The 24,281-nt window shown below is 44.4% G+C and overlaps 1 protein-coding gene across 1 annotated transcript in view; it reads right to left on the reverse strand.

Annotated features, from left to right (window-relative positions):
• Positions 1-1,152: 1,152 nt before the first annotated feature.
• Positions 1,153-24,281, reverse strand: part of LOC138850987 (zwei Ig domain protein zig-8-like) — a 180,543-nt gene continuing 157,414 nt past the window's right edge. The window contains exons 5-6 of the mRNA XM_070091269.1: positions 3,791-3,918; positions 1,153-1,401 (exon numbers count right to left, since the gene is read on the reverse strand). Coding sequence (XP_069947370.1) covers positions 1,153-1,401; positions 3,791-3,918 — 377 coding nt within the window. The remainder of the gene's footprint in view (positions 1,402-3,790; positions 3,919-24,281) is intronic.

Here is a 24,281-nt window from a genome sequence, read left to right on the forward strand (position 1 = left end):
ATCAAACTGCAACATTAACACTCGTTCAGAGTGCCGGCACTGTGCCTACCATCTCCAGGACTCTGGTTCGGCTGCCAGTTTCCCTGAGTCCCTTCATAAATATTACCTTTCTCTCACTCCAACAGCACATCAAGTCCTGGTTATAATCAACCATAATATTTAAAAGGAAAGGTAAGCCAGCGGAAGACCTCGGTCAGATCACCAACAGCTCCAGTTGTGAGTAGGATATACTGGTCTTTATATATATATATATATATATATATATATATATATATATATATATATATATATATATATACATATATATATATATATAGGACGAGGTCCACCTCTGGTGTAAATTGTGGGACCCACAACCTCGGAGAAGTGGATAAAAAGCCTTCAAGGAAGAATATATGGATTTCTTCCTGAAGCCGTTTGAATTTTCCACTTCCCCTACCACCCCATCTTTTCATTCTTTTTTACCAATAGGTATATTTTATTACATATTATGGTACAGAAGATTTAAGAGACACATTGTTGATGTAGAGATGGCATATGCAGTACAAGAGATATGAGAGATACATGTCTAGTACATATTGTTACGTGTTTGTCACTGATTATAATGCGAAAATCTCATCCAGCTCCTAAGAGGTGGGCACATGCCCAAAATACCGCAGGCATTACCCCTCTGAACAGCCGCACTGAGTCGCTGGAGCAGAAAATTAGCTGCCCTGGGATCCCTAGTTACCCTGATGAGTCTTTTACCTAGCTCCTTAAGGAACTTACATGCACTCTTTCCCCATGAGCCAAGGGTCTCTGAGCCTATGGTAACAAACATATAATGATAGGCAAGTTCTCCATATTTTCTAGACTTGTGGGACTCCCTGAAGCTGGCAGCTGCCCCTCCTTCCTCCCTGGTGTATTGGAGATAGGTATCAGTCAAGGTAGATGCACATGTGTAGTCCCACACCACCTGCTTACCGTCTGTCCAGGCTTGAAGGGTGATACCATCTCGACGCTTCTGGCTGCCATCAGATCTACATAGTTGGGGTGGCTCCCTTAGTGCTGGGCATCCGGCTGTTGTGAGGCTCCTCTTGATAATGCTATTAACCTAAAATGTCTTGCAATCTTTCCCTCGGATTTACGACACACAAGACAATGGTACCCGAATCAGTCTGCTGCTTCACTGCCACAATTATACCTGTGTTCGGCGAGAATAGGGGCGGCAAGTCGAAGGGCATCACCAATTCGGATGGTCTGTGGGTCGAGGCGTGTGCCAAGGCTGGAGTTGGGAACAGCCAACATAAAGTCCCTTGGATGAGGGGCTTTCACTGCCAGGAGATGGGCTCTATCTTTCTCTGACAAACTCTGAAGCATTGTTGAGGCTATATTCTCCACTACTGGGCCATCCCAGTGCGACTGTTTGTAGTTGTTGGGCGGAGCAGGTCTGGTTTCAGAGCCCATTAGATTATCCCAGATCATGGCTCAGTCAATGAACTTTTGGTCCTGGACTCCAGTCTTGTCCCTAAGATGTTCAGGGAGAATCGCTGCTACAAGCCCTCTGGATGCAATACATGAGGACAGAAAAGCAGGTAGCACAATCTGTGATGACTTGCGGACACCAATGCCTCCTAGTCTGACTGGAAGTGTAGCTTGGTTCCACTGTCCGTCTTCTAGAGTAAGGTTAAGTACTTTTGTAAAAATCTGTCTCTGGACACTGTCATATTCGTGCAGTATAGGGCTATCATATGAAGGTGCACATCTTAGGAAATATGTCAACACGGGCAGACTCAAGTACTTTGTGAGAAGGTACAAGGCATCGTGGGTGTCCAGATTGCCCATTCGTTGATCCATTTTCCTCAACTCAATGCCATCGCTTCCAAGCAAGATGCTTGGAAGATGCTCCAAGCAAGATGCTATCTATAGGGGCAATAACTGCTGCTCCTGGTAGTTTGGATCTCACTGCATTTATCACTTGTTGATTGAGTGAGATGATTTCACATTTAGATGGATTCAGGATGAGGCCCATTTCCTGTCCCCGTGTCATTACCTGTGTAAGATCATCTAGGAGGTACTACTTTGTACCTGCTAGTGTGCCATCATCCAGGAACCAGACGTTTAGCTCGCTGGTCAGTCTGTGATTTCCCTAACCGCTATACAGAAGAGAAACGGTGCAAGAGGATCCCCTTGCTGAACACCCTCTGATGATGTGATTTCATGCTCTCCAAACGTGAGCACTGATTCCTTGCTATACCCAGCTGAAACAAAAGAGAAGATACCAGGGAAATGTTCTTGTACCGCTGCTAATACCACATCTCTTTTCAGGAGATTAAATGCATTCTTGAAGTCTCATTTTACCACTGCATTGTCATTAGGCAGGTTGTTTATATACGCCCTTGTTGCATGAACCGCTGCTTCACTTCCTTGAGAGACCCCAAAACCAAGCTGGTTTGGTTGAAGCATCATGGCTGCCTGTGCACGAATACTTTGGACAGCAGCTTTGGATACGAGGCGGCAAAGAGTGTTGCCTACTGCAATAGGCCTAATTCCTCCATCCTTCTTTTTTAGTGCACAAAGTGTTGCACCAAAAAAAGAAAGGTCTAATTTCATCAGGAATCAGACCAGCCAAGGAATTGTTGACGAACCTTGTGATCTCTGAAAGCAGTGTCTCTGCAATCTACCCAATAACTGGATTAACCATTTCCTTTAAATGTTGTGGCATTATTCCAGTGTAATCCCCAGCAGAACCAGATAGGAATGACATTATTGCTTTGTAAATGTCTGAGTCTTCCACAATCAATGGTTCCACAGTGGGGACAGAGGTGTTGGAACTGTTGGTGCCACTGGTTTCCCTGACAGAGCGCTTTCCTTTAAGTGCTTCCGCCGTGTCAGCATCCCTGGGAGCAACTGTATCTTCACTGGTAATAATTCTGATTGCCCCCCACTGTGTTGCCCTCTTCAATTTTCTTGCTCACCTGGACTCTGACTTTTTTCCTGTCAGTGGAGTGACTGGGGGTTCTGCCTCTCCCTTTTTGTGTTGACGGGGAAGGCGAATGAGGTTCTAGGAAAGTCTCTTAAGGATTTAATTATCATTGAGGCAAGCCTCTTTCCCCTTCTTTCCGGCACAGCTAAGCAGACATTGCCAAAAGTAGCAAGTTGTGCCATGCCTTGATGGTTGGTGGAGCATTTAGGATAGTGGAGCCATCGTTTACTTTTTTTTTTAAGAGATCTGTAAGTTTCCCAGCTGCGTGTGGACGGGCTGCTTTGGGAATATGTGTGAGTGTCCTGGTACCTGTTGCTTTAATTGCTTCCAAGATATTGTCTGATGAGATGAGATCTGTTGGAGTGGGTTCAGGTGCCTGAGGTGGCTCTGGATCATCACTTTTCACAGGAGGACATCCTGAACCAGGGCAACTACCGTGTTTGCGGAGGAAACCATTAGAGTTGACACAACGAAGCTGTAAGCATGACCGACACTTGCCTCTCCTAGTATTGCCAGCCGTACCATTTCCCTGGCTGCTTGCTTTCTCCTGGTTTACATCCATCTGCTAGACTAGACTGTACGAGTGGATTATGACATGCTGGGTGGGTATGGTGCGTGTAAGGTAGTGAACCTGACCGTGGTGGAGTTCGAGGGGTTGGTTTATCACTGTTTATCTTTTAACTATATTTTTTAGTAGTTTTTTCAAAACGATCTTAATTATTGTTTCAGCAAAACAAGAAAGATTTTGTCCTTACTAAGTAAAAATTGACCACTACTCACCATGTGACTTTACAACAGACTTTATAAGTCTGTTCTGACTCTAACCTTATTGTTGTGTTTCCAGATGACGTAAGAAGGCGGCTTGGGTGTGTAGTCTACCACACAAGTTAAGTTGATGTTGCTGCCAGTGTTGATAAACACATCCCCACTACCGCATATGTAAGTCTTGGGTTCTGAAAATACACACCAGGTTAGTACTGAGCTATGTGACACTGACACGCACACACACACACACACACACACACACACACACACACACACACACACACACACACACACACACACACACACACACACACACACACACACACACACACACACACACACACACACACACACACACACACACACACACACACACACACACACACACACACACACACACACACACACACACACACACACACACACACACACACACACACACACACACACATACACTCAGGCCAGGAGCTAGGACTCGACCCCTGCAACCACAAATAGGTGAGTACAGAATAGGGAGGTACACCAACAAGTGCTAGATGAAATACACACAACTGAGGAGGAAGTGGAGAAGCTGCTGTGTGAACTTGATACCTCAAAGGGGGTAGGACCAGACAGCATCTCTCCATGGGTTCTTACTGAGGGATCAGAGATGCTGTATGTGCCACTAACAAAAATCTTCAACACATTCATTGAAAATGGGCAACTACCTGAGGTATGGAAGATTGCAAATGTAGTCCCAATTTTTAAGAAAAGAGACAGACACGAGGCATTAAACTACAGACCTGTGTCACTGACGTGAATAGTATGCAAAGTCATGGAGAAGATCATCAGGAGGAGAGTGGTGGAGTACCTAGAAAGACACAAGCTTATAAATGACAACCAGCACGGTTTCAGGGAAGGAAAATCCTGTGTCACAAACCTACTTGAGTTTTACGACAAGGTAACAGAAGTAAGACACGAGAGAGAGGGGTGGATGGACTGCATTTTCTTGGACTGCAAGAGGGCCTTCGACACAGTTCCTCACAAGAGCTTAATGCAAAAGATAGGGGATCAGGCACACATAACAGGAAATACACTGCATTGGATCAAAGAATGTCTGAGAGGGAAGTAACAACGAGTCATGGTACGTGACGAGGCGACAGAGTGGGCGCCAGTGACGAGCAGGGTTCCACAGGGGTCAGTCCTAGGACCTGTACTGGTTTTGGTATATGTGAATAACATAACGGAAGGGATAGACTCAGAAGTGTCCCTGTTTACAAATGATGTGAAGTTAATGAAAAGATTTAAATCGGTCGAGGGTCAGGCAGGACTACAAAGAGACCTGGACAGGCTACAAGCCTGGTCCAGCATCTGGCTCCATGAATTTAACCCTGCCAAATGCAAAGTCATGAAGATCAGGGAAGGGCAAAGAAGACCGCAAACAGAGTATAGTCTAGGTGGCCAAAGACTGCAAATTTCACAGAAGGAAAAAGATCTTGGGGTGAGTATAATACCGAGGACATCACCTGAGGTGCACATCAATCAGATAACTGCTGCAGCATACGGGCGTCTGGAAAACCTAAGAATAGCATTCCGATACCTCACTAAGGAATCGTTCAAGACACTGTACACCAAATACGTCAGGCCCATACTGGAGTATGCAGCACCAGTTTGAAATCCACACCTGGTCAAGCACGTCAAGAAATTAAAGTGCAAAAGTTTGCAACAAGAGTAGTCCCATAGCTAAGGGGATTGACCCATGAAGAAAGATTAAGGGAAATCGACCTGACGACACTGGAGGACAGGAGGGTCAGGGGAGACATGATAACGACATGCAAAATACTGCGAGGAATTGACAAAATGGACAAAGACAGGATGTTCCAGAGATGGGACATTGAAACAAGTGGGCGCAATTGGAAGTTGAAGACTGCTATGGGTCAAAGGCATAGAGTTGTCAGTCACAGAGTTGTCAGGAAGTGGATTAGCCTAGAAAGCGACGTAGTGGAGGAAGGAACCATACATAGCTTTAAGATGAGGTATGATAAAGCTCATGGAGCAGGGAGAGAGAGGACCTAGTAGCGTTCAGTGAAGAGGCGGGGCCAAGAGATCAGTCTCGACCTCTGCAACCACAATTAGGTGAGTACAATTAGGTGAGTACACACACACACACACACACACACACACACACACAAATCCATTAACCAGCCCCTGCACTAGATAAGCAAATACCACCCTCTAATCCGTCACTCATTACCACTCCCTCTAATCCATCACTCCCCACTTCTCCCTCTAATCCATCACTCCCTACTTCTACCTCTAATCCATCACTACGTACTTCTCCCTCTAATTCATCACTCCATACTTCTCCCTCTAATCCATCACTCCCTACTTCTCCCTCTAATCCATCACTCCCTACTTCTCCCTCTAATCCATCACTACCTACTTCTCCCTCTAAACCATCACTCCCTACTTCTCCCTCTAATCCATCACTACCTACTTCTCCCTCTAAACCATCACTCCCTACTTCTCCCTCTAATCCATCACTACCTACTTCTTCCTCTAATCCATCACTCCCTACTTCTCCCTCTAATCCATCACTACCTACTTCTTCCTCTAATCCATCACTCCCTACTTCTCCCTCTAATCCATCACTCCCTACTTCTCCCTCTAATCCATCACTACCTACTTCTCCCTCTAAACCATCACTCCCTACTTTTCCCTCTAATCCATCACTACCTACTTCTCCCTCTAAACCATCACTCCCTACTTCTCCCTCTAATCCATCACTCCCTACTTCTCCCTCTAATCCATCACTACCTACTTCTTCCTCTAATCCATCACTCCCTACTTCTCCCTCTAATCCATCACTCCCTACTCCCTCTAATCCATCACTACCTACTTCTCCCTCTAAACCATCACTCCCTACTTCTCCCTCTAATCCATCACTACCTACTTCTTCCTCTAATCCATCACTCCCTACTTCTCCCTCTAATCCATCACTCCCTACTTCTCCCTCTAATCCATCGCTCCCTACTTCTCCCTCTAATCCACCACTCCCTACTTTTCCCTCTAATCCTTCAGGACAGGAGGGATAGGGTGAACATAATGACATATTAAATATTGAGAGGAATTTACAAGTTGGATGGGGATAGGATGTTTCAGAGATGGGACACAGCAGCAAGGGGTCACAGTTGGAAGTTCAGGACTCAGATGAGTCACAAAGATGTTAGGAAATATTTCTTCAGCAATGGAGTTGTCAGGAAGTGGAATAGTCTGAAAAGTAAGGGCAGTTACCATACATAGCTTTAAGAAGAGGTTTGATGAAGCTTATAGAGTAGGGACAGAGTGAACCTAGTAGCTGTGACTCGGCCCCTGAAACCACAATTAGGTGAGTACAATTAGATAAAAACACGCACGCACAGAGACACACTCTCACCAAGATCGGCAAAGGTCAAGTAATTTTATTCAGGTATATACAAATACAGTTACATAGGTTCTCATGTAATCTATAAGAATAATTAGGGAGGTGTCGGTTGAATAAGATCTCCTGAAGCCTGATTGGTAACTATGGAGAATGTTGTTGTCATTAAGGTACTTAACTACTTGACAGTACACCGCCCTCTCTAGGATTTTGGATATTATACTGAGTATACTAACAGGCCTATAGTTGCTGACATCAGACCTACTATTTTTCTTGAAGATAGGAGTAACTCTGGCCTCCTTGAACACCTCCGGTACGGTATTAGTGGTGATGGTCAAATTTATTGTGTGCAATGGAGATTGGCAATTCGGAGGCACCATCTTTGAGGAACTTAGACGGGATGTTATTTGGGCAGATGGTCTTAGTTGGGTTTAACCTGCTTAGTTCTTTTTGCACGAAGTCATGAGATACACTTACTAGTTGACAACTATTTGGGTTTACCCTCTTAATGGTATAGTATATTTTAAACTTATTATAGTCTGACTTAAAGGTATTTGATGCAGCTGGTAGTTTACTGACTAGTGTTGATGCAACAGATGTGTGGTATGAATTAAACTATTTGTCACTTTATTTGTTTCGTGGCATACCTCATTGCCTTGTCTTTGCTCCTTTTGTAAGCCTCTGCATTCTGTTCCTCACCCTTTGGAATTCATTTAGCGTTGCAATATCCTGTCTGTTTGACATAATTTTTTTAGCAGCTGGTCTCTGAATTTCATATTATCTAATATTTCAGTATTCATCCAGGGTTCAGTTCTTCGTTTAATCCTAACCTCTTTAACTGGTGCAATATTATCAAGGATGGTAGTGAACATTGTTTTGAATTTTTCCCAGGCATCGTTTACGTCCGTGCAACTTGTTATCTCTGTCCAGTCACAATTGTGTAGCCTATTTACCAGTGTTTCTTTACTGTAGTTTCTAGTTGACCTCATTTTTATTGTCCTGTGTAGGCTTATCATATCCCTAGTTATTTTCCTGGAGCAGTAAATGATGAAATGATCACTAAGACCTGTGGTAATGACGCCTGACTGACTAATGTTCTCAGAGCGGTTACAAAGTATGTGGTCAGTTAGGGTGGCTGAGAACTGTGTGATCCGGGTTGGTGTATTAATTAGTTGAGTGTAACTATTTAAACCTAGAATTTGCTTATACCTTTTGCATAGCCCGTTATTTTGCTGCTGAAAACAGATATTGAAGTCGCCCAGTATTACTGTGTTGCAATTGGTATCAAGTACGCACGAGACTCGAAAAATCTTCTAAGAACCGATCATGCATGGTAGGGCGGTAATTAGGTCCTACTATGATGGATTTTGTCTTGGTAAGCAGCACTTCAAACCATGGAATCTCCAGTTTAGTGTCATTTAAGTCAGATCTTGAGTTGTAGGCTAAGTCATTTCTTATGTAGGCACATACCCCACTACTTTTTCTATTCCCATCTAAGCTTTTATATTGTAACCTATTTTGACCTCGTCGTCAGCTACCGTATCATCCAACCAGGATTCAAAGATGGATATAACTGCCGCTCTAGTTCTGTTAGCTAGTCCTAATCTCCGCTAATTTTGGAAAAAGTGATCTTGCGTTGACATAAAGTGAAGGCCTGTTTTCATAAAACAATCATAATCATCAAAATATGGCGAGGGGTCATTTGCATTACAATTAGGTAAATCAATGTCAATACGGCTAAAGGGTAACTGTGCCAAATTTAATTTGTTACAAACAAAATTAAATCTGGTATCATTACCATAATCGAACACACATCCATTATGCAAACCTCACTTGAGGAAAAGGATCATGGAGTGAGTATAATATCGAGCACGTCTCCTGAGGTGCGCATCAACCAAGTAACTGCTGCAGAATATGGGCGCCTGGGAAACCTAAAAATAGCGTTCCGACACTTCAGTAAGGAATCGTTCAAGAGTCCGTACACCGTGTACGTCAGGCCCATATTGGAGTATGCAACACCTGTTTGGAACCCACATCTGATGAAGCACGTCAAGAAATTAGAGAAAGTGCAAAGATAGGAGGGACATAGTAGAGACATATTAAATACTGAGAGAAACTGAGAAGGTGGATAGGGACAGGATGTTGCAGAGATGGAACACAGCAACAAGGGATCACAATTGGAAGTTGAAGCCTCAGATGAGTCGCAGGGATATTAGGAAGTATTTCTTCAGTCACAGAGTTGTCAGGAAGTGGAATAGTCTCTGAAGTGATATACTGGAGTCAGGAGCCACACATAGCCTAAGAAAGAGGTATGATAAAGCTCATGGAGTAGGGAGAGAGTGAACCTAGTAACAAGCAAGGAAGAGGAGGGGGCAGAAACTGCGACTCAACCCCTACAACCACAATTAGGTAAGTACACACTCACACACACACACACACACACACACACACACACACACACACACACACACACACACACACACACACACACACACACACACACACACACACACACACACACACACACACACACACACACACACACACACACACACACACACACCAGCAAGACTGGACATCGTGTTCACCCTTAGTAGCTCAGACATTGAGCACATCACATATGAAAGGCCCCTTGGAGCTAGTGACCACGTAGTTATGAGCTTCGAATACATCGTGGAACTAAAAGTGGAGAGGGTAACAGGAGTAGAAAGGGAAAAGCTAAACTATAAAAGGGGGGACTACACAGGAATGCGGACCTTCCTGCAGGAGGTTCAGTGGGAACAGGAGTCGGTAGGAAAATCAGCAAACGAAATGATGGACTTTGTAACAACAAAATGCAAGGAGGCAGAGGAAAGGTTTGTCCCCAAGGGTAACAGAAATAATGGGAAGGACAGAACGAGTCTTTGGGTTACCCGAAGGTGCAGGGAGGCAAAAACTAAGTGCTCTAGAGAATGGAAAAAGTACAGAAGGCAAAGGACTCAGGAGAATAAAGAGACTAGTCGACGAGCCAGAAACGAGTATGCACAGATAAGAAGGGAGGCCCACCGACAATACGAAAATGCAGCGAAAGCCAAATCTGACCCGAAACTGTTGTACAGCCACATCAGGAGGAAAAGAATAGTCAAGGACGAGGTAATCAGGCTGAGGAAGGAAAGAAGGAAGATCACAAGAAATGACTGAGAAGTATATGAGGTGCTCAACATGAGATTCAAAGACGTGTTCACTGAGGAGACAGAAGGGACTCCGGAAAGACGGAGAGGTGGGGTGCACCATCAAGTGTTGGACACAATACATACAACCAAGGAAAAAGTGAAGAGGCTGCTAAGTTGCAGAGACGCCATGTATATCACTAACAACAGTCTTAAACACATTTATCGAAACAGGGCGACTACCTGAGGTATGGAAGACAGCAAATGTAGTCCCAGTTTTTAAAAAAGAAGACAGGCACGAAGTATTGAACTACAGACCAGTGTCACTGACATGTATAGTATGCTAAGTCAACGAGAAGATTATCAGAAGAGTGGTGGAACACTTAGAAAAGAATAAGATTATTAACGACAAGCAGCGACGTTATTTAGGGGACAGGAAATCCTGTGTCACTAATCTACTGGAGTTCTATAACAGGGTGACAGCAGTATGAAAAGAGACAGAAGGGTGGGTTGATTGCGTTTTCTTGGACTGTAAGAAGGCGTTTGACACAGTTCCACAAAAGAGATTGGTGCAAAAGCTAGAGGACCAGGCAGGGATAATAGGGAAGACACTGCACTGGATCAGTGAGTACCTATTTGGAAGACAACAGCGAGTCATGGTACGTGATGAGGTCTCAGAGTGGGCGCCTGTGACGAGCACAGTTCTACAAAGGTCAATTCTCGAGCCTGTGCTGTTTCAGGTTTATGTGAATGATATGACGGAAGGGATAGAGTCAGAGGTGTCCCTGTTTGCAGACGATGTAAAGCCAATGTGAAAATTTCAAATGGAAAATGATCAGATGGGACTACAAAGGGATTTTGACAGGCTGCAAGCCTGGTCCAACAACTGGCTCGTGAAGTTTAACTAAACAAAATGCAAAGTCAGGAAGACTGGAGAAGGTGAAAGAAGACAACAGAGTACAGGCTAGGGAGGTCAAAGACTGCAAGCCTCACTCAAGGAAAAGGATCTTATGGTGAGTATAATACCGAGCACATCTCCTGAGGCACATATCAGCCAAATAACTGCTGCAGTATATAGGCGCCTGGCAAACCTAAGATTAGCGTTTCGACACCTTGGTAAGGTATCATTAAAGAGTCTGTATGTCATGAATCTACTTAAAAACCTTAATTTTTAAAGGGGTGGACTGGTAAGCTAGCGGAAGGCCTCAGTCAGATGACCAAAAGCTCCAACGGGGGGTCATCGTCTGACCCGCTTCAGGAAACACTTGTCCTGTTTCCTGACGAACCTTACCTAACCTGTACACCAAGTATGTCAGGCCCCATATTGGAGTAAGCAACATCAGTATGGAACCCACACCTGGTCAGGCACGTCAAGAAATTAGAGAAAGTACTAAGGTTTGCAACAAAACTAGTCCAGGAGCTAAGGGGAATGTCCTACGAAGAAAGATTAAGGGAAATAGACCTGATGACACTGGAGGACAGGAGGGATAGGGGGACATAATACCGACATATTAAATCCTGAGAGAAATTGACAGGGTTGATAAGGGACATGATGTCTCAGAGATGAGCCACAGCAACAAAGGGACACAACTGGAAGTTGAAAACTCAGGTGAGTCACAGGAATGTTAGGCAGTTGTTCTTCAGCCACAGCGTTGTCAGGAAGTGGAACAATCTGGAGAGTGATGTAGTGGAGGCAGGATCCATACATAGCTTTAATAAGAGATACGACAATGCTCATAGAGCAGGGAGAGGGTAGACCTAGAAGCGACCAGAGAAGAATCTGGGCCAGGAGCTGTGAATAGACTCCTGCAATCACAAATAGGTAAGTACAAATAAGTAAATAAGTAATTAGTTGAGTGAATACCTTCACTATCACAACTTAAGCATTGTGAATATCTTATATATATATATATATATATATATATATATATATATATATATATATATATATATATATATATATATATATATATATATACATATATATATATATATATATATATAAATATGAAAGCTGTGTCAAAGGCCTCATTACTGCCAGTAGCAGGTAAGAGGCTACGCAGCGCTCCAGAATTTTAAGTTGATGGATCAGCACCTCACAAGCAGGGCGGCGCTTTCACTGCACAACGTTGAGTGGAACATCATTTTAAATATCTTATTATAGTGATTTCAAAAACATTTATAACATAACAGAATTTTAATTTCGAGGTATGTGGATACAAAGAGTCTTTGGGGTATTTTTTTTTTAGGTTGCAATATGTTAAGTGGTACGTAATTATGTTCTTTTTATGCTGGTCATTCCTACTTAGTAAAAAGTTTGGAATGGTTTCTAGCAAAGTTCCAAGTTGCTTTTTTTTTTGGGGGGGGGGGGAATGGAAAGCTTCAAATATTTCTTTTCGTGAAATATTTTCTAAATGCCGCATCTGATTAGCTTTAAGACTTTTATGTTGACAACGATAATGCAGCTTCTGAGCGGCTTCAAAGTTATTATCTTTGTGTATTTTACAATAATAGTCTCGTTAGTCTTTTTTTGATTTGTTTACATTAGATTTACACAGTAAATGTGCTAATTTACAATTTTTATTCAAGATATTTCGATACCTCTTTCCATATGATTTATGAACACTTATTCCGAATCCCTTAAAATCTTATTTAACAACGTTATCAACTTACGACGAACTCTGACCTATTTCAGTCCTATACATTAAGATACAAGCGACTGGTATTATACAATACCGGGATCTTCCACGAATCTCACAGCGACCGAAATACATCGTCTAGTCTTCTATATAGTTCATTGTATTTAAGAATTAACATTGTATGTAAGAATTAACATTGTATGTAAGAATTAACATTGTATGTAAGAATTAACAATCTGATAAACCCGAAGGAAATACGAAATAAAATACAGAAGGAAGACTCTGTATGCATATGATAATTATAATAATAATAATAATTATAATAATTATAATAATAATAATAATATAATAATAATAATAATAATAATAATAAGAAGAAGAATAAGAAGAAGAAGAAGAAGAAGAAGAAGAAGAAGAAGAAGAAGAAGAAGAAGAAGAAGAAGAAGAAGAAGAAGAAGAAGAAGAAGAAAAAGAAGAAGAAAAAGAAGAAGAAGAAGAAGAAGAAGAAGAAGAAGAAGAAGAAGAAGAAGAAGAAGAAGAAGAAGAAGAAAAAGAAGAAGAAGAAGAAGACGGAGAAGCAGAGGGAGAAAAATGGGGAAGAAGAAATATGGATGTCACACTTACATCAGACATCATCCAGTTTATTGAGTCAGAAGATAAAGAGTTACCATAAAGGACACAGGAAGTCAGGTGCTGGAGAGGTAAATAATATAATACTAACACTGTTATATCCACATCAAATAAACGTTAACTAACAGCTGGAAAATTCTCTCTGACGACATAATATTAAAAGTCTTAAATAAACAGTAATATTATTTTCCAGAAGTTTAGGGTAAAGGTGACCATGGAGAGAGATAGTTCATAAAGGTGACCATGGAGAGAGATAGTTCATAAAGGTGACCATGGAGAGAGATAGTTCATAAAGGTGACCATGGAGAGATAGTTCATAAAGGTGACCATGGAGAGAGATAGTTCATAAAGGTGACCATGGAGAGAGATAGTTCATAAAGGTGACCATGGAGAGAGATAGTTCATAAAGGTGACCATGGAGAGAGATAGTTCATAAAGGTGACCATGGAGAGAGATAGTTCATAAAGGTGACCATGGAGAGAGATAGTTCATAAAGGTGACCATGGAGAGAGATAGTTCATAAAGGTGACCATGGAGAGAGATAGTTCATAAAGGTGACCATGGAGAGAGATAGTTCATAAAGGTGACCATGGAGAGAGATAGTTCATAAAGGTGACCATGGAGAGAGATAGTTCATAAAGGTGACCATGGAGAGAGATAGTTCATAAAGGTGACCATGGAGAGAGATAGTTCATAAAGGTGACCATGGAGAGAGATAGTTCATAAAGGTGACCATGGAGAGAGATAGTTCATAAAGGTGACCATGGAGAGAGATAGTTCATAAAGGTGACCATGGAGAGAGATAGTTCATAAAGGTGACCACGGAGAGAGATAGTTCATAAAGGTGACCATGGAGAGAGATAGTTCATAAAGGTGACCATGGAGAGAGATAGTTCATAAAGGTGACCACGGAGAGAGATAGTTCATAAAGGTGACCATGGAGAGAGATAGTTTCCTCCTCTTGCAATCTTTCTCATCATCATATGGAACATTTCCACCTCTTGCAATCTTTCTCATCATCATATGGAACATTTCCTCCTCTTGCAATCTTTCTCATCATCATATGGAACATTTCCTCCACTTACAATCTTTCTCATCATCATATGGAACATTTCCTCCACTTACAATCTTTCTCATCATCATATGGAACATTTCCTCCTCTTGCAATCTTTCTCATCATCATATGGAACATTTCCTCCACTTACAATCTTTCTCATCATCATATGGAACATTTCCTCCTCTTGCAATCTTTCTCATCATCATATGGAACATTTCCACCTCTTGCAATCTTTCTCATCATCATATGGAACATTTCCACCTCTTGCAATCTTTCTCATCGTCATATGGAACATTTCCTCCACTTGCAATCTTTCTCATTATCATATGGAACATTTCCACCTCTTGCAATCTTTCTCATCATCATATGGAACATTTCCTCCACTTACAATCTTTCTCATCATCATATGGAACATTTCCACCTCTTGCAATCTTTCTCATTATCATATGGAACATTTCCACCTCTTGCAATCTTTCTCATCAACATATGGAACATTTCCTCCTCTTGCAATCTTTCTCATCATCATATGGAACATTTCCTCCACTTACAATCTTTCTCATCATCATATGGAACATTTCCTCCTCTTGCAATCTTTCTCATCATCATATGGAACATTTCCACCTCTTACAATCTTTCTCATCATCATATGGAACATTTCCTCCACTTACAATCTTTCTCATCATCATATGGAACATTTCATCCACTTACAATCTTTCTCATCATCATAAATACGATATCTAACATGAGACGATAATTAAGTTTAGTAATGTATAACAGGGAGGAGTGTAGATAAACACTGGAGGGTTCACTGGAGGGTTCACTGGAGGGTTCACTGGAGGGTTCACTGGAGGGTTCACTGGAGGGTTCACTGGAAGTTTCACTGGATGGTTCACTGGAGGGTTCACTGGAGGGTTCACTGGTGGGTTCACTGGAGGGTTCACTGGAGGGTTTACTGGAGGGTTCACTGGAGGGTTCACTGGAAGGTTTACTGGATGGTTCACTGGAGGGTTCACTGGAAGATTCACTGGAGGGTTCACTGGAGGGTTCACTGGAGGGTTCACTGGAGGGTTCACCGGAGGGTTCACTGGAGGGTTCACTGGAGGGTTCACTGGAGGGTTCACTGGAGGGTTTACTGGAGGGTTCACTGGAGGGTTCACTGGAAGGTTTACTGGATGGTTCACTGGAGGGTTCACTGGAAGGTTCACTGGAGGGTTCACTGGAGGGTTCACTGGAGGGTTTGCTGGGGGGTTCAATGGAGGGTTCACTGGAGGGTTCACTGGAGGGTTCACTGGAGGGTTCACTGGGGGGTTCACTGGAGGGTTCACTGGAGGGTTCACTGGAGGGTTCACTGGAGGGTTCACTGGAGGGTTCACTGGAGGGTTCACTGGAGGGTTCACTGGAGGGTTCACTGGAGGGTTCACTGGAGGGTTCACTGGAGGGTTCACTGGAGGGTTCACTGGAGGGTTCACTGGAGGGTTCACTGGAGGGTTCACTGGGGGGTTCACTGGAGGGTTCACTGGAGGGTTCACTGGAGGGTTCACTGGAGGGTTCACTGGAGGGTTCATTGGTGGAGGGTTCACTGGAGGGTTCACTGGAGGGTTCACTGGAACATAAATTGTTACACAGGAAGGAAAAAGATACAAAGGATCATAGACAGTTACAAATGAACTGATGAAAAGAACGTGAGTTCAGAGAAAATCACAATAGAACAGAAACACTTCCAGTTGAACGTAGGTAAGTATATTAGAACAAAGATAAGTTCAATAGAACAGAGAGGTGAACAAACTCCCGAGTACCGTCATAGAAGCTAAGACGTTGTGTAGTATTAAAAATATGTTAGATAAATACATAAGTGGCTGTGGGTGGGTGTGACCTGACTAGGTGGGTCATTGGTCTAAGCCTGGGGTGACATGGACCTGCTTCACATGGGTCAGTAGACCTGCTGCAGTGTTCCTTCTTTCTAATGCTTTTATATTCTTATATAAGAAAGAATGAGCACTTCAGCAGGCCTACTGGACTATGCTAGGTACGGCCAAGTCACACCCATCCACATCCACTCATGTACTATTTTTAAAGCTACATAAAGTTTTAGCTTCAATGACGTTACTCGTTAGTTTGTTTCACTCATCCACAACTCTATTACCAAACCAATGGTTTCTATATCTTTCTAAATATTTTTTTTTCAACTTGAACCCATTACTGTGAGGTATACCTTGATTACTTACATCCCGTTCATTTATTCCTGTTTTCCATTTATACGCTACAATCATATTTCCTCTAATTCTACGCCTCTCTAGAAAATGCAGATTCAGTGACCTAAGTTTACCCTCGTTGGAGAGATTTCTGATACTTGATATCAGCCTTGTCATCCTTCTCTGTACGATTTCAGGCGCAATTAAGTCCATTCTGTAATAGGGTGACCAGAATTGTGCAGTATATTCTAAATGTCTCCAAACCAACGATATATTGTGTTGAAGAATAACTTCAGAACTCCTGTTAATTATACTGTGGAACATTGAAGGAAACATTGGATCATAGAGTACAGAGTAACAGAAAAGGATATAGTGGACACAAGAGGGGTAAATTGGTACATAGAAAGGTACAGCAGAATATAAAAAAGTGCAATGGAATATTGGAGGGTTCAATAGAATATTTGAGGGTGCAGTGGAATACTGAAGGGTGCAGTGGAATACTGAAGGGTGCAGTGGAATACTGAAGGGTGCAGTGGAATACTGAAGGGTGCAGTGGAATACTGAAGGGTGCAGTGGAATACTGAAGGGTGCAGTGGAATACTGAAGGGTGCAGTGGAATACTGAAGGGTGCAGTGGAATATTGAAGGGTGCAGTGGAATACTGAAGGGTGCAGTGGAATATTGAAAGGCAGTATATAAGAGACATATATTATTTATTCCCTGAAACATAGAGGAGAAGATTAAAAACATAGTTCAAAAGAGAAACAGAATAAAACTCAGTGACGTTGCTGGAAGTTTAAACAGAGTAACACTATAATATTCACTCACATTTGACTACAACTTAAATCTTGGTTCGAAAAGAAAGTAGGAGAGAACTGGGTAACGAGTGACAGATACCGGCAGGGAGTGGGGGCTACGAACCAAGCAGGGAGTGGGGTTAAGAACCCCGCAGGGAGTGGGGCTAGAAACCAACCAGGGAGTGGGGCTACTAACACAGCAGGGAGTGGGGCAAGAAACCAACCAGGGAGTGGGGCTACTAACACAGCAGGGAGTGGGGCAAGAAACCAACCAGGGAGTGGGGCTACTAACACAGCAGGGAGTGGGGCAAGAAACCAACCAGGGAGTGGGGCTAGGAACCCAACAGAGAGTGGGGCTAGGAACCCAGCAGAGAGTGGGGCTAGGAACTCAGCAGAGAGTGGGGCTAAGAACCCTGCAGGGAGAGGGGTTAGGAATCCAGCAGAGAGTGGGGCTAGGAATCCAGCAGAGAGTGGGGCTAGGAACCCAGCAGAGAGTGGGGCTAGGAACCCAGCAGAGAGTGGGGCTAGGAACCCAGCAGAGAGTGGGGCTAAGATCCCTGCAGGGAGAGGGATTAGGAACCCAGCAGAGAGTAGGGCGAGGAACTCAGTAGAGAGTGGGACTAAGAACCCTGCAGGGAGAGGGGCTAGGAACCAAGTAGAGAGTGGAGATAGGAACCCAGCAGAGATGTAGACAGCCTGTACTGTCTGCACAGACAGCCTATGCTGTCTGCCAGCTTAGTTCATATTTCGCGGCACTCAGGTGCTGCCCTCTCCAGGCCTACCCAGGTCAGTGGGACGCTGGTCCCACTCATACTCACTCACTCACTCACTCAGCGGCCTAGAAGCAGTCAACAGTCTACTCCTCTCTCTCCCTCGCTGGGCATGGCCCTCCCGGGCCATGGGCACTCAACACACAAGCCTGTGTACCCACCACGACTTGCAAATAAAGTAAAGAAACCTCCGAAGACGTATCATTAACTCACCCGCTCCGCTGTAGCATCACCAAATAATTCTGTTTCACATTGGTGGGAACCGGTGGTCGCAGCAATTTGTGTTTGCCCGGAGAGAGGAAGGGATGAAGTTGTTCACTTCATCACCCTCCATTAGAAACATCCGTTTCTCAACTAGTTATCCTGATGTCGTGTCTGCATGTTTCAGCATCCAAACACAGGTAGAAGCAGGATCTAGCCGAAATTTACCGAATTTCTTCGAGAATTGTAAGTGGCATCCCAGTGAACCCACGCTACAGCGTCCCACGCTGTTTCTCAAGTCACGTGTTCAGCGTCACTTGTATGTTCTGCTGTTGTTCAGCTCAGCACAGCTATTCCAGCAAGCCAGAAGTGAGTTTTGTGGTGATTTCTGCGTCCAGTATGTGTGTCTCCGTGTTTGTGGGAGAAGATGAGGAAGTGGCCGGGTTCCTTGCCAGAGCTGTGTATCCAAGTGCCTGAGGCCACTCGAAGCCACCTGGATCACTAAGCCACATGGATCATGAAGGCACGTGGATCAGCAAGCCACATGGATCAGCAAGCTGCGTGGATCAGCAAGCCACGTGGATCAGCAAGCCATGTGGATCAGCATGCCATGTAGATCACGACACCACGTGGATCCTGACGCCACGTGGGGTGTGGACGAAGCCATGTGGATATACGAGCCATGTGAGTCACCAATGCTGCTGCCCGACTTCATGACGTCACGATGTCTACCTGACGTCACCTCGAGATGTCTGCTGATGCCACAATGCTGCTGACATCACAATGCTCGCGATGTCACGCCTGACATCACATGATGTCACATCGAGTGTTTCAGTAATTATGTCAGTATTGTCGAGATGATTGAGAAATATATGTCCTGTTAATTAATTCCTCTCAGTGTTCTCACTTGTTAGTGTATGGCTTAGTGTCAATTTCGTGCACAGAAAAGCATCATTTGCTAGTTTAAGCCATGTTGTATTGCATGTACTGCAGGTGTGTGTGCAGTTTTCCATGTGTCCTGTGTGGTCTTGAGCCCTGCTGTGTGTCGGCCACAGGTCTGCAGCCAGACCCCTGTGTAGCACTTTGTTGCCTGTCACCCGGTGTGACCAGCACGTTTGACAGCTGATATTAGTCAGCCTGAGCATATGAGCCCCTTGTACAGAAAGCTCTTATGCTCGTCGCTCATAGATGTTCTGCAGAATCGTACCTGTTACGATTCCCATCGAGATTTGTTTCACTTCACCTCCAGACCTTCAGAGTACAGTTATATGTAGAGAAACAAGTCTGGGGACGCTTAGAGTAACCTCTGCTATAACTCCAACTGCCGAGAGAATGACACTCGTCAAGCCGCAGTTAGCCCTGTCGGCAGGCGCTGTGTCAGCCTTGTGTCACAAGCTTCAGTGAGCTCCTGCACAAAGATGATGTCACTTTGACTGCTAGCTCGCTCACTGCAGTCTGGTGTATGATGTTACGACTCCCAGATGTTTCTCCCAGTCGTCTCTGCCACGACTCGCTCCACGACTCACTCGCTGGCAGTGACAGCCCAGCGACAGTACCAGTCGAGAAGTGTCCTCCTGAGATGCTTGCCAGAAGTCCTGCCCAGTTGCCGAGTTTTGTCGACGCCTCACTCGAGGGCACCAACATGAGGTGTCCCAGGTTCAGTGAAACCTGCAGTGACTCCTATGATGACTGCTTCACCGTTCTAGAGGAGACAGTACCCCGTTATGTCACAGCTCAGCCGCAGCGCTGTCTCCTGTGTTGCAGGAAGGCGTGCAGTGATGCCCTTCGACGCTCACTGCCTATGACTACGATGTTTAGAACACCCCACATGTTTTTTTCTTCCCTCCCTGTAGGAAACTTTTTTTTTATGTCCATATGTATATACATGTTTTTATTTTGTGTTCTGTGCCCTGTTCCTACGAGAGAGAGACCGAGTTTTTTTACCACCAGTATTGTCGCGTAGGGACAACGCGAGGTAGGTGGCCTAGCAAATGTAGACAGCCTGTGCTGTCTGCACAGACAGCCTATGCTGTCTGCCAGTTTAGTTCATATTTTGCGGCACTCAGGTGCTGCCCTCTCCAGGCCCACCCAGGTCAGTGGGACGCTGGTCCCACTTGCACTCACTCACTCACTCGGTGACCTAGAAGCAGTCAACAGTCTACTCCTCTCTCTCCCTCGCTGGGCATGGCCCTCCAGGGCCATGGGCACTCAACACACAAGCCTGTGTACCCACCACGACTTGCAAATAAAGTAAAGAAGCCTCCGAAGACGTATCATTCCCTCACCCGCTCCGCTAGGAACCCAGCAGAGAGTGGGGCTAGGAAACCAGCAGGGAGTGGGGCTAGGAACCCAGCAGAAAGTGGGGCAAGGAACCCGGCATGGAGTGGGGCTAGGAACCCAGCAGGCAGTGGAGCTAGGAACCCAGCAGAGATTGGGACTAGGAACCCAGCAGAGAGTGTGGCTAACAACCTAGCAGGGAGTGGGGCTAGGAACCCAGCAGAGAAAGGGGCTAGGAACCCAGCAGAGAGTGGGGCTAAGAACACACAAGGAGTGGGGTTATGAACCCAGCATAGCGTGGGGATAGGAACCCAGCAGCGAGTGGGGATAGGAACCCAGCAGCGAGTGGGGATAGGAACCCAGCAGCGAGTGGGGATAGGAATCCAGCAGGGAGTGGAGCTAGGAACCCAGCAAAGAGTAGGGCTAATAACCAAGCAGAGAGTGGGGCTGGGAACCCAGAAAAGAGAGAGGATAGGAACCTAGCAGGGAGTACTGCTAGGAACCCTGTAGTGAGTGGGGCTAGGAACCCAGCAGAGAGTGGGGCTAGGAACCCAGCAGGAAGTGTGACTAGGAACCTATAAGAGAGTGAGGCTAGGAACCCAGCAGGGTGTGTGGCTAGTAACCCATCAAACAGTGGGGCTAGGAACACACCAGAGCTAGGAACCCAGCAAGGAGTGGGTCTAGGAACCCAGCAAAGATTGGGGCTAGGAACTCAGCAAAAAAGTGGGCCTAGTAACCAAGCAGATAGTGGGGCTAGACACCCAGCAGATATTGAGGCTACAAACCCAGCAGACAGTGGAGTTAGGAACGCAGTGGAGATTGGGGTTAGGAACCCAGCAGAGAGTGGGGTTAGGAACGCAGTAGAGAGTGGGGTTAGGAACCCAGGAGAGAGTGGGGTTAGGAACGCAGTAGAGAGTTGGGTTAGGAACGCAGCAGAAAGTGGCGTTAGGAACCAGTAGGGAATGGAGTTAGGAACCAGTAGGGAGTGGAGTTAGGAACCAGTAGGGAGTGGAGTTAGGAACCAGTAGGGAGTGGAGTTAGAAACCAGTAGGGAGTGGAGCTAGGAACCAGTAGGGAGTGGAGTTAGGAGCCAGTAGAGAGTGGAGTTAGGATCCAGTAGGGAGTGGAGTTAGGAACCAGTTGGGAGTGGAGTTAGGAACCAGTAGGGAATAGGGTTAGGATCCAGTAGGGAGTGGAGTTAGGAACCAGTAGGGAGTGGAGTTAGGAGCCAGTAGAGAGTGGAGTTAGGATCCAGTAGGGAGTGGAGTTAGGAACCAGTTGGGAGTGGAGTTAGGAACCAGTAGGGAATAGGGTTAGGATCCAGTAGGGAGTGGAGTTAGGAACCAGTAGGGAGTGGAGTTAGGAACCAGTAGGGAGTGGAGTTAGGAACCAGTAGGGAGTGGAGATAGGAACCAGTAGGAAGTGGGATTAGGAACCAGTACGGAATGGAGTTGGGAACTAATAGGGAGTGGGGTTAGGAACCAGTAGGGAGTTGGGTTAGGAACAAGTAGGGAGTGGTGTTAGGAACCAGTAGGGAGTGGGGTTAGGAACCAGTAGGGAGTGGGGTTATTGACCGTGGGGATTGGGGTTAGGAACCTGTACGGAGTTAGAAATCAGTAGGGAGTGGGGTTAGAAACCATTAGGGATTGGGGGTCAGGAACCATTAGGGAGTGGAGTTAGAAACCAGTAGGGAACGGAGTTATAAGCTAGCAGGGATTGGGGATTAGGAACCAGTAGGGAGTGAGGTTAGGAACCGTAAGGATTGAGTTTAGGAACCAGTAGGGAGTGGTGTTTGGAACCACTAAGGGGTGGGGTTAGGAACCAGTAGGAAATGGGGTTAGGAACCAGTAGGGAGTGGTGTTTGGAACCACTAAGGGGTGGGGTTAGGAACCAGTAGGAAATGGGGTTAGGAACCAGTAGGGAGTGGAGTTAGGAGCCATTAGGGCGTGAGGGGAAGAGAATAATAATAGTATTAATAATAATAATAATAATAATAATAATAATAATAATAAAAATAATAATAATAATAATAATAATAATAATGCATTATTGTTATTATTATTATTATCTTTATAATGATTATTATTATTATTATTATTATTATTATTATTATTATTATTATTATTATTATTATTATTATTGTTATTATTATCATTATTATTATTATTATTATTATTATTATTATTATTATTATTATTATTATTATTATTATTATTATTATTATTATTATTATTATTATTATTCTCTTCCCCTCACTTCCCCACTTCATCAGTGCCACACAATAACATTTCCAACTCCATTTGCATATCGGAGTTTCTTGAAGACACATTACAATTACTGTGTTGCCTTGCCTGCTGACCTTCCTCGCTTGCTGACCTGCCTTGCTTGCTGATCTGCCTCGCCTGCTGACTTGCCTCGCTTGCTGACCTGTCTCGCCAACTGACTAGTGTTGCTGCCTCGTCTTAGACTAGTACTGCTGCCATGCCTGCTGGCCATTACTTTTACCTTACCTGCTGAACAGAGCTGCTGCCTTGCCTGCTAACAAGTTTTTATGCTTGACCAGCGCTACTGACTCGCCTGCTGTCTCGTAGTACTGCCCCGCCTTTTGCATTCAGTTTCCTGTCCTCTCTCATAATCTGATATCCTGATGGGAAGATTACATCTGTTATCACACCTGATACCTAGGGATGCCTATACTATCCAGTCTTTTCATTCTTCAGTCTTGTTTGTTATCACATATTCATTTGCATACCAAACTCTAAGTATCTCTTGTTTTGTTATATTTTGGTTTTTGGGTTCCTGGTTTCCTTGTCCGTGAAAATGTGGTAGTGAGTGAGGATATAGGAATAGATGGGAGTTGGGGATATGGGTGAGGATTGGTTGTGGGAACAGTATTTCCAGTGGAAGGGGAGTGGCCATGGATTGAGGTGATGGAGGATTAGGAACGTTGGAGGTAAAGAGATGACGGGTGGTTGTGAGAAAGGTTCCGGCACTGGATGGGGTTAGGAATGTTGATGTGGTCAAGAGAGGATGTGGAGAAGCGTAGAGTTTGATCTGGGTATTATAGTGGGAAGGTGACCGGGGGCTTGAGCAAGGACTGTGTAGAGCTGGGCACAGTGTACCCCACGAGGTTGAGCTTCCACAAGGGGAGAGTGAGCTTGGCATACTACTAGAATCTGGTCTTCCACAGCCTCTCCTTGCATTCTCTGGTTCTCCTTCCTGTCTTTGTCATTTTTTCATTCTCTGCCGCATGTGTCCCGTTTCCTTTTTAGCTCTGTCCAGATCATGGTTCACCAGGTGATATATATTAATACAACTGTTCTTATTTTGTCCCGTGAACACCTTCCAATCCTCTAAAAATGTGTCACCTGGTGCATCTCGGTCTTACAACTTGACTCTTGAATGATAATGTAAATTTCCCATTTATCCGCCATCCCTGT

This window comes from Cherax quadricarinatus, chromosome 34, assembly GCF_038502225.1.
Source record: "Cherax quadricarinatus isolate ZL_2023a chromosome 34, ASM3850222v1, whole genome shotgun sequence".
NCBI classification, from domain to species: Eukaryota; Metazoa; Arthropoda; class Malacostraca; order Decapoda; family Parastacidae; genus Cherax; species Cherax quadricarinatus.